Here is an 18,631-nt window from a genome sequence, read left to right on the forward strand (position 1 = left end):
TGTTTATTCTGCATATGAATCTGCACCTCACTTAGATGCTATGTATCTTTGGAGGCCAGAAGAGGGCACTGGACCCTCTGGAATAGGAGTTACACCTGTGAGCCCCGGGTGGGTGCTGAGAATCCTCTGGAAGAGCAGCCACTGCTCTTAACCTCTGAGCCATCTCTCCAGCCCCCTCTATTTTTTTTTAAAACTCCTTCCAGGTTACATACAAAAAAAAATGACAATTGTTATCCAAGGATAACAATGAGAGGTGTATGTATTTCAAGCTTAGTCAAATCTCTTGACTGTTTTGTTGATGTCAAAGGGCCAGACACCTTCTGTATTGTCCTTGCCCAACACCATGAGTTGTCTAGGTCAACCCAGACTCAGTGGCCCCAAGTCCACAGTGTGGAGCCCACCTGCTGGCAAGGGGACCAGGAATAGATAACTCAGAAGTCTGCTGCCCTGTGTGTGAGGCCTTGATGCAAAGGATGTGGGAATACGCACCCTGGGCAGAGACCTCCGAGTCAATTCCACAAAACCTTCTGTTGGTTGTGAAAAGTCTTCTGAACCCCAGAGTTGCACATGGAAACCTTCTGGGAAGGGCCAATGGCTAGCTTTGTTTGAGGTCTTAGCATAGAATCTTAGCAAGTTAACACATAACAAACATCAAGTGGAGAATAAGCCAGGTACATGGTGTCCACACCCTCAGGGATGCCTGCAGAGAGAACCAGGAAAGACCCAGAGATCTTACTCCCTGCAAACAACTCTCAGGGGACACAGGGGCACCAGCAGCTGACCTGTGTGCCAAACACAGTATCATCCTTCATGAATGTAGTACCCCTAGTTGTTGGACACATGCAGCAGCCCTCATCATGATGTCCAGCATGATGTTGGAGTCTAGAAATAAGACCACTTATCTGACTCTGCCCTCTAGATGCTCAGTGGTTAGTCAGAGAATCAAGGAGGGGAGAAATGGCCCAAAGAACATTCACTCTGTGTCACAAACTATCAAGCTGAATGTAACAAGGAAACAGGGCTCAGAGTAAAGACAGGTCTAACCGAGGTGGACCAAGTTGAACTATCTTTATACTTCTGGGTCTGTTCTTTGAGTTAGCCGAGGGATGTGGATGGACTCTGCCACAAAGAGCAAGCACAAGGAAGAATAATGCATGGGGAAGCAATGAAAAAAGTCAGTGGGGGTGGGGGAATGGGATTGCCTGACCATCAGATGCCCACGCAGCACACTCGAGAAGCAGAAAGTACATCTATTCACACAGCCTGGAGCGTCAAAGTCTACAGAAAAGAAACGTGAACCAGGTAGCCCTTTCCCCTCTAGGTCAGTTGCGTATGATTTCCATTGCAGTTTGATCACTGGTTTCCAATGCCTTGGCAGAGCAGTGATTGCTCCAAGCCCCAGGGCCATGTGGGAACAGCCCGCAGGCCACACAGCCAAGGGAGTGGCTTCCTGAGTAGACATTTGTCTCTGTGGGCTCACTGTGTCCAGATCTGATAATAGCTAATTCCACCAAATATTAGAGGGGCTCACATTTAATTAAGGAGTGGCCATGTGTGTGCTGCAGCCTGGAGGTCCCTGCTGCCCCGCAGTCAGAAGTAGAGTCCCCGGGGAATGCACCGATCTTTTCTTATATCTCCTCTGAGCTCCTGCCCTCTTTGAATGCAATTAGGGGAACAAATAAACTAACTTAACCCAACTCCCCCGTGAGACCACCAGTTCTCTGCTGATAAGCCCGGCTGTGTGGGCAATCATTAAATGGGAAATCTAATATTTAACTAAATTTAATAGTCTGTTGCTTTGGTGCTCTTCTGCAGAAAGTGGGATTTCAATAGAGGGGAGCAAGCTATTCAAAGGCAGCCTGAATAGTCACTGAGTAATTAGAACCTGCTACGCCCCACACAAGGCCAGAACTGACAGGGCTGGACGTGGATGATGGGTATTTAGTTATCTCTGTATTAGCTCTAGGAAAGCCTCGCTGGGTGGACAGCCACACATATTTGTGATCCGAGTTTGAACCTCTCCCTCCAAAACAGCATGTAAGATTGCAGAGTGACATTTAAAGCCAGCCTATGTGAATTACATTTAAGGAGAGTTGAGCCGATTGTGAGAGGCTCTGGGCAGGTCCTGGCACCTACCCGCTCACACAGATGAAGTTCCCATAGGGTCCTGGTGGCAGAAGCTGAGTGAGATCCATGTACTCATCTTTGCTGATTGTGCTGATACCCATGAGCCTCTACGTGTGCAGCCATGTCACCCCTATCTCCCTGCACACACCCCAGGTCCCTTCCCCATGGCATACCTAGATCAGTCACATACTCAGTCAGAGTGATAACCATGGAAGGTTCTTCTCAGGTTATCTTAGGTAGAGCTGTGATGAAACTCCATGACCAAATGCAACTTGCAGGGGGAAAGGTTTATCTCACCTTATAGCTCATCTAGGTTACTCCAGGCAGGAACCTGAGGAAAAGACTGAAGCAGAGGCCCTAGAAAGTGCTGCTTACTGGCTTGCTCCTCGCGGAGTGCTCAGCCTGCTTTCTACAGAACCCAGGACCACCAGCCCAGGGATAGCACCATCCACCAGGAGTTGGGCCCTCCCACATTAGTGATCAATCAAGAAAATGCACTACAGACCTGTCTGCAGGCCAGTTTTATGAAGGCATTCTCCCAGCTGAGGTTCCCTGTTCCCAGATGACTCTAGTTTGTACCAAGTTGCCACAAACCCAGCCAGCACAAGGGGGACCTCCATGAGCTGAAGCTTTGACATAACATCTTAAGTCTATGCCCTGATTCTTACACTAGCTTTGGTCTGGGGCTATCAGTGAACCAGGTCAGAATCCCAGCATTCACTAAACATTAACTTCCATATGTAATTAGTCTCTCAAATGCCAAAGACTCTACAATCAATTTGCTGGACGTTCATTTCCCATTGTGTTGTTGAATTCACACATGGAGCAGGGAATGGTTAGCAGTCATCCCTCGGTTTCCTCAGGCAGGCTGAGCTCTGGCACCTTACAGAGCATTGGATTCCTGAAACCCCTGGAGTGCCTCTCAGTCCAGTTTCATTTGTGACTGTCTTAGAAGGATGGCAAAAGACCACACGGGGGCGGGAAGGGGGAAGGAGCTTCAGGCAGAACCCGCCCAGTGTCAGCCAGCGTCTGCCAAAGGTGAAAGGTGAAAGCCGTAGCTGCTGGACGGCCATGTGCACTTGGCAGCTTGCCAAGCATTTTCAGCTGCTTATCAGCTCCTCACAGGCACAGGAACTCCCCCTGCCCCACCCTACCAAAAGTACGCCATTCCTGCTCCCACAGATGGTGGAGATCGTGGAGTCACACAATGCTGTGTGTTACCCACGACAGCCATGAGTTAACCTCTGATGCCTTCAAGAAACAAGACTGTGGGATGGTTTTATTTTCAAGGGCTCATGAAAGACCCCAACATTCCTCATAGGACCATAGCTTTAAAACATTTTCTGATCCTAGCCTTCCAGGGAACTTTAGAGCTAAAGGCAGAGCCCCTTGAAAACAGTTCCCTTTTACATTGAGCCACAAGCCAACCCTACATGTAACCTTAAAGAAAGCAAAGAAAAGGAAGACCTGTGGGCTTATTATGCATGAGAGGGTGAAATGGGGTCACACAGCCATTTCAGCAGGTGAGCAAAATGGGCTCCCTTCCTTCCAGCTGAAGAGATTTCTGATGTGGTATTTGTATGTTGTAACCTGAAAATGAAGAGCCATGCAGATAAGCCAACAATACAGTCACCTAGTCACCATGCATGAGGGAGGGTAAGCCCTCAAATTGCAAAACATTGCTCTTGGGACATTGCTATCTGTGACTATGGTCACCAACTCCAAGTCTCTAAAGAGCAGATAACTTACAGGTTAAAGCAAGAAATCTGGGAGTGGGGTAACTGATAAAGGCCACAGTCTGGTATCTTCTCTGCTGACATTGCCTGGTTGGTGTGGCTCTTTTCCCCCACAGATAAGTGGTATTGCTTTTCTTGAACCCAACAGATTTACAGTGAATCACACCAATGCCATACTGAAAAGGAGGTGGGCAGATGGAGCATAGAGATCTCTGATCTGCCCATATTCCTGATTTGATACTAGGGCCCCAAGTCTTGAATGAGCTATCTGATATTTCATCTTCTCTCTCTGTACAGCAGTAAGCAACGCCAAGGGCTGCTTGGGTGAAGCAGTGTAGGAGGTGTGCCCTGCCTACCTGCCCGCCCCTCTAGGCCCCAGAATCCAGTGTGTTCTTCTTTCCCCACTTCTAGGAATGTTTGACTTGGAAGCAAATGAGGAAGTTCAGAAGGCTATCAACGACCGGCAGATGCCCAAGATTGAATACCGAAAAATTGAAGTAGAAGATTACAGTAAGTACTGCTCTTCTGCCCTTTGAAAGGTCACCCTTGGATGGAAGCTCGGCTCTACCCAGGTGCCTCCCTGCTCGGCCACCACCTTATTTCCAGCTCACTATCCACTACCTCAAGATGATCTGGTAACAGCCAATACCACAGACAGATTTATGATTCCTCCCGTGAAGACGGCAGGACAGAGCCTTTTCTCTGATCGCTACCTCTGTCCTCTGTACGTTGCTGTCTTCCTTCCTCAGTGTCCTACCTTGGTGCTGGCTATGGGCAGTGTCCTTGCAACTGGAGAAATGCATCCTGAAGGTGTTGACCCTGCCCTCCTCCTGCCTCTCTTCTTTCACACTCCAGCCACTGCCTCCACACTAGACTATAAGATCCAACCTGTTTGCTGGAATCAGCTAGCAGCAGCTGGGAAGTTACCAACACTTCATATGCTTCCCAGCTCACTGGCTGACTCTAGAATTGTAGCTGCCCACTGTCCTTAACCCTAGAAAACCCCAGTGTCCAAAAAGCCTCATCTTCTTCCTAGGTTCTCTAGCAAATGGGCACAGAACAGCTCAGTTGCTTAAACCCGCAAAGCTCAAAGGTACCCAAAGGCCTTCATTCAGATCCCTCTTGCCCTCATCTCTGCAGTCATGGGCAGGCTTCAGTTTCTGGGAGGATTCTGTCTGATCCATAGTCACTGGAAATGCTCTGTCTCAAGAGTTGAGGGTGGCCAGGCTTAGGGAAAGCAGACTAGACTCACTGGAGGGGCAGGTGGAGCTATATGCCTTGTAGGTACCTTCCTGGGCCATCTCCAAGATTTCTGCATCTGCTCTGGCTTGCTGATGGAGTTGGCGTATAATACCCTTCTGCCCTACAGTCTAGAGATGACTCAGCCACCTGCAGGCTGTACACTCCCAGGAGCAGGAAGTAAGGACCCCAAGTGGCACAGTGGAACCACACAGTGAACACAGTGGGGCAACTCATTTACAACAGAAAGCAAATGGTGTGGGTGTTTAAAGAACAGAGAATGAGCCCAGTTGTGTAGGAAGGCTGCCTGCACTGAATTATCAACTGTCCCTTCAGTGGGCCTTGGGTTAACATAGGCAACAGAGCATCATCCAGAACACAGCTTAGGCAAGAGTAAGCATGCTTTAGGGGGGGTCACTGTGGATCCCCTCTCACAGGACCCCAAGTGAAACACGATGTAACAGCAGCTAACCAACACATGTGGTCCACCCCAGACCACTCACCGCAGCACCCCAGGTCCCCATCAAATCCGGAAGTGCTTGTGTTGTCCCTGATGTCCAGGATGGAGCTCCATCCATCTCTGGAGTCAGTCACATGTGGAAACAGGCTGGGCTGTGAGTTCAATTCCCTCCAACCCACCCCAGACCAGAGGCCTCCTCTGAGAAGGGAACAAGGGAAGAAATGAAGGGGAGGGGTCTCAGGAGGGAGAAGAATTTTAAAAGCTGTTGCCTGAGAATGTCATAGTCTATTCTGACAGAGAATTGCACTTATGCTCTGGATATTGTGTCCAACATGCACTGTGCACTTCTGCACATCTGCAAAACCCAGTGTGATTCACCTCCCTGTGAGGGCTCCACTCCTTTGCAGCTCCCAGAGCCCCTTCCTCCTCATTACTCTGCCTTCTGCTGTCATCCCATCTCCAAATTTTGAACCCTGACATCCTCACCTTCCCTTAGGAAAGCAACAGAGGACCTGTAGGAGCATTGTTAACACCCAGCTCTGCTCCCAGGCCTCCCCAGCACTGCAGCAGAAGGAACCAGGGACGACCTTTGTTTTTTTATTTCCGCTGCTAGATAAGGCTTCTGGGAAAGTAGGTGGTGTTCAGAACGGCTCCCTCAGGGCAGTCTTCAGACTTGCAGCCTCTTCTCAGGTCCATTCGCAGTGCAACTACACACAACTACTCCATGTGTTGTGGATATCTCTGTGATACCCTGCAGTGTCTGCCTCTCTGCCAGTCCCTGGGCCATGGATCCAATTTGCAAGCCATTAGCAGTCAGGCTGGGTCAATAATGAAAGGATGCTTCCGAGCTGGCTGCCAGGTCTGGGATGAGTCTTCTGAGCAGGCTGCCAGGGTGTGTCTGTAGTCACTGCACTAGAAAGCCACTAATTCCCATTTAATTGCTGGGCCTCTGGTAATCTGGCCTGTAGTTACTCTCAATAAACACATTCCTGCTGGGGCAGGAAGGCTGGTTCTGAAGATGGGGTGAACAAAGAAAGTGGTGTGGGATTTCCTGAGGCCTCTCCATCTCATGACACCAATGACCAAACCCAGTGACATCAGTGGCCACAGGAACACAGCTATCCCAACCCCTCCCCTAGGATCCTGTCCTGTCCTGGAGGATCTAGTGGATAGTCAGCCCTGCCTGGTATGAACCTGTCATGGTAGAGAGGTGTTCTCCTCCACCCATCAGTTCAGTATGCCTCTCACCTGAGCATACCAATTCACCTCACCTTTTCCTCTCCCAGAACCAACTGCTGAGAACTGGCTCAGCAGTTGAAATCACTGGCTGCTCTTCCAGGGGACCGAGGTTCAATTACCAGTACCCACAGGGCAGCTCACAACTGTCCGTAACTCTAGTTTCAGGGGCTCCAACACCCTTTTCTGGCCTCTGCAGGCACTAGGCATGTACAGATCTATCCATCCCAGCGCATGGCTGGGCTGGCCCTCAGTGGCTCTCTCTACCTGGAATTCTGCCACCGGCAGGTACCTGTGGGACCTGAGGAGGTTCACACACTTCTGCGTGAAAGGTGAAGTTTGAGCTCCAGCCCAGAGAGAGCCACAAAGCCAGTGGCCTGCCCAAGAGCCCACAACAAGTTGTTATGGAAGCTCCCTCTGTGGACTTCCTACCTTTCCCTCCCACAGGGCATCCACAGAATTGAAGAAACAGAACCAGGGTACACACTAGTCAATCCCCTGCCCCAGCTGTCCCTGACCTAGTTGTATTCCCCCTTTCCCCAGGCTTGCCAATGCAGATCTTGAAGCCGGCCACCTTCACTGACACGGCTCACTACCCCTTATTGCTCGTGGTGTAAGTATGACTGCCTCTCTTTCTCTCTTCCTTCCTTTTACCTTCCTTTTTTCCCCCTCCCTCCCTCCCTCCCNCCCTCCCTTCCTTCCTTTCTTCCTCCCTCCTCTCTTTTTTCCTTTCTTCCTTCCTTTCTCCTTCTCTCTCTTCTTTCTCTCTTTCCCCTCCTCCTTCTCTCTTTTGTTTCTGTCTTTGTCTCTGTCTCTCTCTGTTTCTCTGTCTCTCTCTCTCTCCCACTCTCTCTCTCCCCCCTTCTCCCTCTCCCTCTCTCCCTCTCTGCAGATGCCTTCTTGAGACTCATCAATGCAAGAAAAGGGAACAGTGAACCCTTGAGGGGAGTAGGGTGGGTAGATGATGTTGTGTGTTTAGTTCTTAAGACAGATTGACTTGTTACTCACTGTAGCTCCTGAAGATCCCCTGCAGGTAGAAGTACAGTGGTGTTTTGATCATTGTAGTGAGATTGCAAGAACATTTCTGACCTTGACAAGTATATAACACCATGGTGCCACAAGATCATATCATCTAATAACATCTTCATATAGCTCAGTTTGATATTTACACAACAGCACGGCCCAAAGGTACAGTTCTCAGAACACATCCTTGCCCTTAACTGCTGCATAATAATGACACAAGAGTGCCCTCCACCCCACATCTGCCCACAGCAGCAGCATGGGCTGTTTCTCATGGTATAAATTTCCACTGAAAGTCCTTTGAAGCCACAGCATGGTATCCTTAGAGGAGAAGTAAAGAACCAAGAGCCAAGAGCCAAGTCCAGTACCTCCTCCCCAAGTCCTACCTCCAGGAGAAAGTAGGAAAGTCACTGGGCCAGTCTGGGTTTTGCTTCTTACAACTTAACCATAAAGAAGGTTTCTAAACCAAGGAGTGGCTGAAGGAATCCAACATCCTGGGCACTCCAGAGACAGGCATGAGAGTAGGAGCAGATCACGTTGTGTCAAACCCCAAGCGGACAGGAAGAGATTCAGCATGATGGAAATGCTCACCAGAGTTCAGGGGACAGAGCTAAAGTGCTTGATGCACCAATACAAGGATCTGTGTTCCAGCCCCAGAAATTATGTTTTTAATATATAGGGTAGACCAGGCAGTGGTGGCACAGGCCTTTAATCCCAGCACTTGCGAGGCAGAGGCAGGTGGATTTCTGAATTTGAGGCCAGCCTGGTCTACAGAGTGAGTTCCAGGACAGCCAGGGCTACACAGAGAAACCCTGTCTCAAAAAGCCAATAAAATAAAATAGAATAAAATAAAATAAAATAAAAGGTATAGTGACGTACCCTATAATCCCAGCCCTGGGGAAGCCAGCAGGACTGTCCCTGGGCATCCTATCTAGGCCAGCCTAGTCCACTTGCTTGAGTTCCAGGCCAGAAAGACCCCAAAAGCACAAAACAAGTCACACAGTGCCTGAGGAGTAACATCAGAGTTGACCAGTAGCCTACACACACACACACACACACACACACACACACACACACACACACACACACACACTTGGGATGACTGTGGCGCCATAGGGTTCTCTGAGGAGTATATGAATGATACCTGGCTCACGCACCCTAGACAGCAGAGCCCGAGGCACTGGAGCAGTCCTAGGGCACCAGGTAATGGGAAAGACACTGCTTCCTGTGGGAAAGCTTCCCAGATGTGCTGTGCCAGCCACCATGCAGCACATTGAAAACCTATCTCTTCTAGGGATGGTACCCCAGGGAGTCAGAGCGTGACAGAGAGGTTTGAGGTGACCTGGGAAACAGTGTTGGTGAGCAGCCATGGAGCAGTGGTGGTCAAGTGTGACGGCCGAGGCAGCGGCTTCCAGGGAACCAAGCTCCTACAGGAAGTACGGAGGCGGCTAGGCTTCCTGGAGGAGAAGGACCAGATGGAAGCTGTAAGGTGAGCAGCCATGCTGGCTGGGCAGGGGTGGGGCAGGGAAGGTGGAGCAGATGCTCTCAGCAGGGGCTGCAGCTGGGGCATGCCAGATGGATGCTGCTGCTTTCCATATATTGTGCTTGCACTCACAAAGTCCTGTGGACAATTGCATGCACGTCTCCAGAGAGACCACCAGCAGGTTTCTCCTGATGGCTTACCATGCTGCTTGGTGGCTTCTGTGTTGAACTGATCTGAGTATAAAGCCAGAGGCCAAGACTGAACTGGGTCTGTGTATTAATCCTTTTTCTTATCTCTGTGACCAAGTCCTGGACAAGAAGCAGCTTCAGGGAGGAGAGGCTTATCTGGGTCCACTACAGCGTTCATGGTAGGAAGAATCTTGGTTACAATCTCTTGGATCTCAATGGATCAGGAAGCAAAGAGAAGACAGGAAATATGGCTGGGCTACAAACCTGAAGGCCCATCTCCCAGTGACCTACTTCCTCCAGTGAGGCTCCACCTCCTAAAATCCTCCAAAATATGACACCCAGCTAAGAGCACTTGAGCCTACAAGGGACATTTTACATCCAAACCATTGCAGTCTTCCTGGCTTCTCTGCGTTGTGGCTTCTATGGTCAGGTGTCCAGTCGTCTCCAGGAAGTCCAGAAGGAAGACCAGAGAGAGAATATGAGTGGGAGCAGGGCAAGGACAGGATTCATCTCGCTACAAAGAAGGGGACCCTGTGCATGTGTGGGTGACTGGTCAGAATGCCACTGGGCTCTGAGCAGTACCCTGTTTTCACTCTTCTCCCACAAGCTGTCACCAAGTCGGTGAGACCCACAAATTGCCACCAAGAAGAGAAGAAGCTCCCTGCCAGGGGACAGGTGCTCAAAACCATGGTTTGCATTGCTGTAGAAGTTGTAACGGAGCATTAGCAACCTGGACCAGTATCTAGGTCTCCCTCTGCGAAGGTCACACAGCACCCAGTGATGAGTTATTTCTCTACTGCTGAAATGAGCCAGTTCAAGACAGAGCGGAGTATGTTAAATGCAGGTTTATTGGGAAGCTGCTCTCAAGAAAGTTTACTGGCCCCCAACGAAGGATGCTAGTGAAGTTTGTATGGGAAGAGAAAGAGAGGAGGGGAGTGCAGGGGTGGGCAGGGGCCAAAATATCTGGATTACATAGGGAAGAGCCTCTGCGGGAGGGGCAGCTCAGTCCCTGGGCTGGAAAGTTCAGGATAGAGGGCAGAGTATGTCAGGCAGGGAGTGAGGGATGCTGGGAGAACCTGGAGGCCAGGTCTGCTTTTGTATGTAAGATATGCACCTTAGTCCCTCGTCCCTGATCTAAAACCAAAGACCCAGGTCTGTGCACTGGGAGTGAACTGAAAACAGTCAGCCACCCTGCAGAACCACAAGCGTGAACAGACAAGGATGAGGCATGGACGGTGTCATTTTTGCATGTGTGTTCCTAGGCCTGGGTATGGTTGGAGAACACAGCATTAGCTGAGCTCCCTTGTGTGCTGGAGTCTGCAGTGAGCTGATCTTGCTCACACACCTCAAGCTTCCAAGATGCAGAAGAGGAGACTTGGCTGACTTTCCGAGTATGCTTTGTAAAGACTGCAAAGGGCCTTCTCCTCCAGGGAGTGTTTGCTGCCTTTGTGTCGCTGTGGTCACGGTGCCAGATGAAGTGATTTAAGAGTGGAAAGGGTTATTTGGCTCACAGTTCTGTCATGGCTATCTGTCATGGCAGGAGAGTTGTGCCAGGGTTTCTGGCTGTAGGAGTGTGTGGAAGCTGCTCTTCACATCGTGGATGGACAGGAAACACAGCAAGGCTGGAACCAAGGCCAACCTTCAGAGGCCCACCCTAGTGCTTCACTTCCACCAGCTGATGCCCACCTCCAGAATGTCCATAGTTCCTCCACGTAGCCCCACTACACAAGGAGCAAGTGCTCAAAGCCCAAAACATGAGTGTGTGTAGGAGGTTCAAGCCACAACAGGGAGTGTGAGCCAGCCAAATAGAGACAAGGTGATGTCTTCAAACTTCTTCTGTCTTATGGAAAAAAACTACAGAGGGCTGATTTGATGGCTCAGAAGCTAAGAGCACTAGCTGCTCTTCCAGAAGACCCAGGTTCAATACTCAACACCCATATGATAGCTGATAGTTCAGAATTGTCTGTAACTCCAGTTCCATAAGGCCTAGTGCTGTCTTCTGGCCTCCAAGGGCACTACATACATGCCGTGCACAGACATACATGTAGGCAAAAAAAAATCTATATACACAAAATATGAAGGCACAGAGGAGAACATCTCAAAAAACCCAACAATCAGAGAAGGTATTTGTGTGAGGGTGCTTTTGACAGAAGTCACACACACACACACACACACACACACACACTTACACATGCTTACACACATATGCACTTGTGTTTGCTTTTAAGGCAAGGAGCTCGTGGGCTCTGAAGGTCCACGGAGGTATTAGACCCCAGAGCTGAAGCTCCATAGAACAACAGTGTCCACGAAGACGCAGGTCTATCCATCTATACAACCAAGCAGGACAGACTCACCTCAAGAGACTTTTCCCAGTTTAGGACAGCCATGACTATGATAACATTAGCTTCCAGTCTTCCGATGTCACTAGCTGGTCAGGAACACAGAAGACGCTTCCAGAAACTCCAAGAAAGGAAGGAAGAAAGAGTTCCTTGACTCTAAAATAGCCTGGTAACCTTCTCTTTATTTCCTTGGACTTACCCTGAGTGATCCAGAACCCAGAGCTCCCACTCTACACCAGCACAAGATAGCCTGGGAACACTTGTAAGGGTCTGCATCATCAGATAGCAAGCTGGCTTGCCAGGGACCAGCTGGCCCAGATTCTGGCTGTGGGAGGACAGGAACAAGTGACACTGGTTTCTGTCTGCAAGGAGGAGGAGCAGATGGCTGCCTGTAACCCACACTACCCCAGACAGGCTTCCCAGGGAAAATGAGGTAGTATTTAGACAGGCTGGGGAAGGAAGGAGCTCATGGGAGCACTATCCTTGCCTTTTGCCCTCCTGCCTAGTTCCCTTCCCTGGCTTCTCCTGCTCTTACTTCATCCCATCTGACAGTGAGGCCCACTGTCTCCTCCCTGTCATGGAGAACCCAGGAAAAACATCCTGAGTCCTAACATACCTGTGAGGATGTAGTCCCTGGAGCCCTTCCCTTGGAGCTTGGAGATGAAAGGATAAGGACCATTTTCTTTCATTCTCTAAAAACAAGGAGTGAGCTCACCAGCTGAGCAAAGACAACAGCAGACATGTTCTAGGAAAACATCAGTGATATCACTCCTCAACCCAGAAGCTCACAGAACAAGAGCCCAGCAATGGTTATAAGGCTTGGCACCATCAGATATCAGGGTAGATTTTCTGTGTGGAAGGAGGAGGTCGATGCTGGCCCATGGCAGTAACTTCCTGAAGCTCTCTAACTCTGAATGTCTTCTGCCTGCTCATATTCCCTTGGGAGCCCACGTGGTGGGTGTAACGTCCACTGTGTAAGGACAGTCGCATAACCCAGCACCTTATTGCAGAAGAGAAGATGGAAAAGGAGGGGCCCAAAGACCTCTGATGCTCTCTGCTGCTTCCAACATCTCAGCTGTGCACCTGGAAATCCCTCCAGAAGCCTCACAAGGGTGCTATTGCATTTAGAGTGTAAATATACTGTGAGCGCCACATAAATAAAAACCATCAGCAACTGCGTTTAGAATTCCAAGATTCTTTCTAATTTGAAAAGGTTCTTCATGTGTGCTATGGATAATCAATATGGCTGTAGACCACACACCACAGAGGAGACCCACATAAGTTCTCTTCCTCTCTCCCCTCTGCCTGCAGAACTATGCTGAAGGAGCAGTATATCGACAAGACTCGGGTAGCTGTGTTTGGGAAGGTGAGTTGTACTGTCTTCAGCCTGGGCTTGTGAACCCTGGAGTACAGAATGGTGTAAGCCTCTTTGTGAGCCCCTCTGAGATCATCTTGGGGGAAGGAGGAGAGATTAGTGACTACAGCTTTGTGGGGAGAGCTTACCTTTGGCCTTTGTCACATGACCTGAAAGGAGGGAAATAGGCCGGGTCCTTGTCAGAGAGCTCCCCTGAGCCCCTCATTTCTTCTCTTGCAGAGCCTGGTGAGTTCTGGTGGGCACTCCAGGAGAGGAGGGACCAGGACCCAGGGGGTGGACATCTTCCCATGTACAGTCACATTAATCCCCATGTTTTCTCAGATGGAAGGAAGGCTGTGGGTTCCCCATGGCTAAAGCATAGCAGTTTCCACCTGGCAGTCCATCACATGACTTGGGGTAGCCTCTTCGGACTCTTCATGGAGGCCCAGTGATGGGAAGCAGGTCTTCAAGGGCCACTTGCGTGGCCTAATAGGCCACACTTCCCTCTTCATACAACATAGACTGGAGACCCCTTCCTCTCAGAAAGCTCATGACTCTGTACCTCCCCTACCCCTTGGCCCCCAGCACAGCCCTTCAGGGAACCCCAGAAGTCAGCATCAGAATATATATCACAGACTAGGGAGCAGTGTATACTGGGACTTGACAGCACTGTATGGGAGATTTCAGAAACAGGCCCAACAGAGCCCACCACTACCTTATTACTTTGCTCATGGCTCCTGGCTCTCACCAAACAAAACTACCTGACAAAAAGCGACTTGAGGGAGAAAAGATGTCTGTTGGCTTTCATGTTGGGGAACACGTAGCAGCCATGGTAGTAAGAGTTAGAGTTGTATCTCTGGAGTAAGGGTTAGGAAGCAGAGAAAGCAGAAAGGCTGAGGCCAGAGGGTTGGCTGTAGCCGTGCATCTTAACAACTGTGCTAGAACCTCAGGCTCCCTTCTTCTTTAAAGAGGGTACTCGTGGCCCAATGCCTGCCAGTTAGGCTCATGTCTGAAAGGTTCAATGGTATTCCAGAATAGTGCTACTAGCTGGGGACCCATGGTCAAAACATTAGCCTATAGAGTCATTTCATCTGAACCTGCAGAGATGGCTCTAGTGGACTCTCTTCTTAGCTCAGAGACAGAACAGAGCCTGGAGATTGCCCCGAGGCTTATTCTAGACACTGGTGCCTGTGAGAAGCCCAGAGACAGCTAGATCAATGATAAACTTATTTGGGGGTCAGTACTCACCATTACCCCTTAACCCTCACACACTGACTTCCCAATACCCCAGTGGTAGAAATGAGGGAGCCAGAGCCTATGTTGTCATTGAGTTTCACGCTCCTCAAACTCACACCAATGCCCAGCCCGCTGGGACCATGTCACTTTCTCTGGCCACAGCCGACCCAGGGTCATCTGGATGTTGGTGGGCTTTACCAGAGTATAGCCCACTGGGTACACAGGCAGCCAAGTGTGTCATGTGGAGAGGTACCATGCACCTTCTGATGCTATTCATCCCCTCACCTCCCACCCCACCCCCAGCCTGACTCAGGCATGCAGCAGCCTAGGCTCTTGATGGATCTATCCTTTCCAACTCTGTTAAGTGAGGCCACACTTCACTTAGTAGCATGGGTCTGCCCAGGGTTTGTTGTGCTTTGTTTAAACATGTCTTAAACAGATACTTTGTGAGCCTCCAACTTGGGTTCTCACTTCCCTTCTCCCAGGGTGCTCACCATGGCCTGTCAACTCTTTATGACTATTATTGCACTGTCTCGTCTCAGGTGCCATCAATTCTTTCAGTACTTTAACCTGTGGCCTTTCCTGTTGTTTCCTCATGAGTTATGTGAGTCTTCATGCAGCCTAGCTCTAAGTATCCCTTCCTTCCACAGTGAGAGCTCAAGGCCAGAGAACCCTATGCAGACGGATCTGCTCCTCACAGACAAGGGGACATCTGTGAGCTGTATCCTGCCAACTCTGGCCAGAATGGCTTATAGGAATATCTAGAGTCTATTTAAAAAAAAAGAAAACCCTACTTCCTAGAAAATGATGTGCTGGGTGGGTGGTGCACATCCATACCCCAGCCCTTGGGACTCTTACAGAGCAGGAAGGAGAGTCCAGAGCTAGCCTGTGCTAAATATTCCTGTCTACAGAAGTGGGAGGATGACAAAGAGGAGGAGGGAAGGAAGGAAGGAAGGAAGGAAGGAAGGAAGGAAGGAAGGAAGGAGAGAACAGAAAACTGAAAAACTTTCATTGTTATTTTAAAATATTGACAAGATTCTCCTGCCCTGCTTAAGGAAAAACCACTACCACAGTACAGTATAACAAAATGGACACACTATCAAACCAATGGGGGACTTGGCATGATGTGGATGTTACCCAGGCTTCATCAACTGTGGGGTTCTCCACACCCCATGTTGCCATGGTCAGTATACCCAGATTTGCACACATACACACACAGTATTCATATAGCTACATATGCTCACATACACTCTCACACATACATTTTATACCATATCAACATTTACAAACTCATACACATATGTGTTCACATGTTCACATAGGTACACAGGCTCACAATATACACATACAACTGTATTTTCAGCTATATGCCCATACATACATGCACACATGCATACATGTTCTTACATTTCTTTGCTTATATTGTCACATATATACACAAGCTCACAAATGTTCACCTCTCTCTCTCTCTCTCTCTCTCTCTCTCTCTCTCTCTCTCTCTCTCTCCAACCCCCAACATGCTCACTCATACACCCTCATAGACAGTCATGTAAGCCTTTTGCAACCTCCACTATACTCCCGTTCTCAGTCCATTTGTGCTAAGGCAAATGTCACATCCTCCCCTTCCCCTTGACCCTTCTCAGCAGGCTGTAATACTTAAAAGGTGCCACACAGTGATGGGATAAAGCTTCAGCTAGGAGAACAAGCTGGGGTCCCCATACCCAGTGATCAGGCAGGCCACATGGGTGCTAAGGACACACACAAGGGTTACATGAAGCCCTGAGTGACAGGCCTACTTCTCCACCCTGTCCAGGCTCTGGTTCACCTTTGGTTAGATCACAGGGACAGGCACTGGCTCTAAGTGAGGAAGTGGGAGGGACAATGGATTGTCAGCTGGACTGGAATGCTGGACACTAGTCTTCTTTTGTCACCATCCTAGGCAGAGGTTGCATCTCTTTGTCATTAGCACATTTAACCTGGGTCCCTAGACACTTTGTCCTGAAGAGGAGAGACTGTATCACACAGGAAACAATTTAGTGTCTCATTTATTGCCCAACAAGGATATTTAAAGTTCATTTAAAAAAAAAACTGCATGAACCCACGTCTTGGGGGCTGGCCTTCCTGGACTGGGGGTGGTTTCCTGCTGAGTTGTGGAGAGTAACCCCACCCCTTGCCCCTTTTCCTTCCTTCTTGTGTCCCCTAGGATTATGGTGGGTACCTGAGTACTTACATCCTCCCAGCCAAGGGAGAAAATCAAGGTCAGACTTTCACCTGCGGCTCTGCGCTCTCTCCAATAACAGACTTCAAACTCTATGGTAATGGCCTTGATAAGACCCAGGGCTGAGCTTGCAGCATGGCTCCATCTTTCTTTTCAGCATCTCTGTGCCCAACAGCAAGCACTCCCCCCGCCCCCAGTGCATACTGACTCTCTGGGGCAGGAGGGAAGTCTCTAGTCAGTATATAGAGTGAAGCTAACCATGAGCAGGACCAGAGCTGAGGGATGGGTTACCAGGATGACTTGTCATGCCGTCCAGACCACCCAGGGTGAGAGGGAGCCATCTGCCCAGGTAGACATGGCCCCAGACTACACTGTGTTAGAGTCCCAGGTCATGAACTGTACTCTCTTTGGACATCCATCCCTTTCTTTGGCAATGTGTGTCTGAGAATACACATTCTGTTCAGGGCGCCAGGGCACCAGGCTTTAAGCTCCAAGGACCCCATATGAAGGGATGCCAAGAACCTGGAGATTTCATGTTTCCAGTCTACTGGAGTACTATGGGAGCTGATCTCTTCTCTGTGTGCCTCTGTGGACCATGTGCCCTTTCTTAGCACCTGTAGACTCCATGCACCAGGCCAGAGTTGGGAAGGGCACTGGTCCAGCAGCCTCTGAGGTTCATGAACTAGACAGAGGCTGACAGCCTTAATGCAAATTTCATTGACTTTTCCATAAGGACACCCCTGCTTCAACTCCTTATAACTTTCTCATGAGAATATATGTGTTGTGTGTTGAATTGTTCAAATTCAGTGACACTTTCTTAATTTCTTAATCATGTTATTCCAAATCTGCTTGATTCAAATACGCACGAATTAAACCACACCCACCCTTTTTTCAGTGTTGAATGTAGGACCCAGGGTTTCCTATATGATAGGCAGGCACTGTGCCTGCCTAGCTCTCCAGCCCACCTGGGTCTTGATGAACCCTTTCATTGCCCTCCTAACTCACAAAACCCTGTGACATTGAGGTGAGCCCTTCCTTCACCCCTGGTTGTTCTGGCAGAACAATGCTGTGTGTGTGTGTGTGTGGGGGGGTGTTCCACCTCCTTCTCTGTCACCTGGCACATATCAGGTCATGTGCAGAACCAAGACCTGAGCTGACTTAGAGAAACCCACCAGAAATGTCACATTTAAGCATAGCACACACACACACACACACACACACACACACACACACACACACTGTTTGGCTCCTATGCCATGACCTAGAAGATTTCAGAGATATCTTTTAACCCCCAAAACTTAAGCCCAGAATGGTGGTGCATAGATTTAATTCCAGTACTTGGGAGGCAGAAATGGGTGGATTCTGGTGAGTGTGAGGCCATTCTGGCCTACACATCCAGTTTCCCAACCTGCTAAAACTGCAATAGTGAGACCTGGTCTCAAAACAAAACAAAACAATGCAAAAGGCTAACTTTTGCCATGCCAGTGGCAGGGAGAAGGCCCCACACTGCAGCCTCATTCCTTCCATCTGGGTTCTGCCCCACTGGAGCCCTGGAGAACCAGAGATGACCCCTTCCCTCTGTCTCTGTCCAGCCTCTGCATTTTCTGAGAGGTACCTTGGCCTCCATGGACTCGACAACAGAGCGTATGAGGTATGTTTAGCATAGTTGCTATTTTGAAAGGCAGGGGACCTGGTGAAACTGGTCAACCTACTATTCCCCTTCATTCCACCCTTCCTCCCATCTCACCTCCAGCCACTCCCCCTTCCAAGGGCTGCTCCGCTCCACCATCAAAACCTTGGAATCACCTTCCCACTGCACTGAACTGGATTAATGGGGCCTCTGTCTGCTCCTCTGTTCTCCTGCTTGGCTCTGACGGGTGGGGAGAGATAAGAAAACCTATGGAACTGTAGGATGTTGGAGCTCCAGACCCCGAGGGAGACTGAATTGTGAACTGTGCTGACTGCACCCCAGCCACCATGTTATCAGCCATTTAC

General features: G+C 49.5%; 1 protein-coding gene across 5 annotated transcripts in view; it reads left to right on the forward strand.

The window, feature by feature from the left end:
• Dpp6 (dipeptidyl peptidase like 6) overlaps nucleotides 1–18,631 on the forward strand; it is a 927,623-nt gene that overhangs the window by 904,713 nt on the left and 4,279 nt on the right. For all 5 annotated transcript variants that reach the window (XM_021163977.1, XM_021163979.1, XM_021163976.1 and 2 more), the window contains exons 18-23: nucleotides 4,275–4,373; nucleotides 7,342–7,411; nucleotides 9,113–9,307; nucleotides 13,140–13,194; nucleotides 16,622–16,733; nucleotides 18,229–18,287. In XM_021163977.1, the coding sequence (XP_021019636.1) occupies nucleotides 4,275–4,373; nucleotides 7,342–7,411; nucleotides 9,113–9,307; nucleotides 13,140–13,194; nucleotides 16,622–16,733; nucleotides 18,229–18,287 (590 nt within the window). The remainder of the gene's footprint in view (nucleotides 1–4,274; nucleotides 4,374–7,341; nucleotides 7,412–9,112; nucleotides 9,308–13,139; nucleotides 13,195–16,621; nucleotides 16,734–18,228; nucleotides 18,288–18,631) is intronic.

The sequence above is a fragment of the Mus caroli genome, chromosome 5 (assembly GCF_900094665.2).
Source record: "Mus caroli chromosome 5, CAROLI_EIJ_v1.1, whole genome shotgun sequence".
NCBI classification, from domain to species: Eukaryota; Metazoa; Chordata; class Mammalia; order Rodentia; family Muridae; genus Mus; species Mus caroli.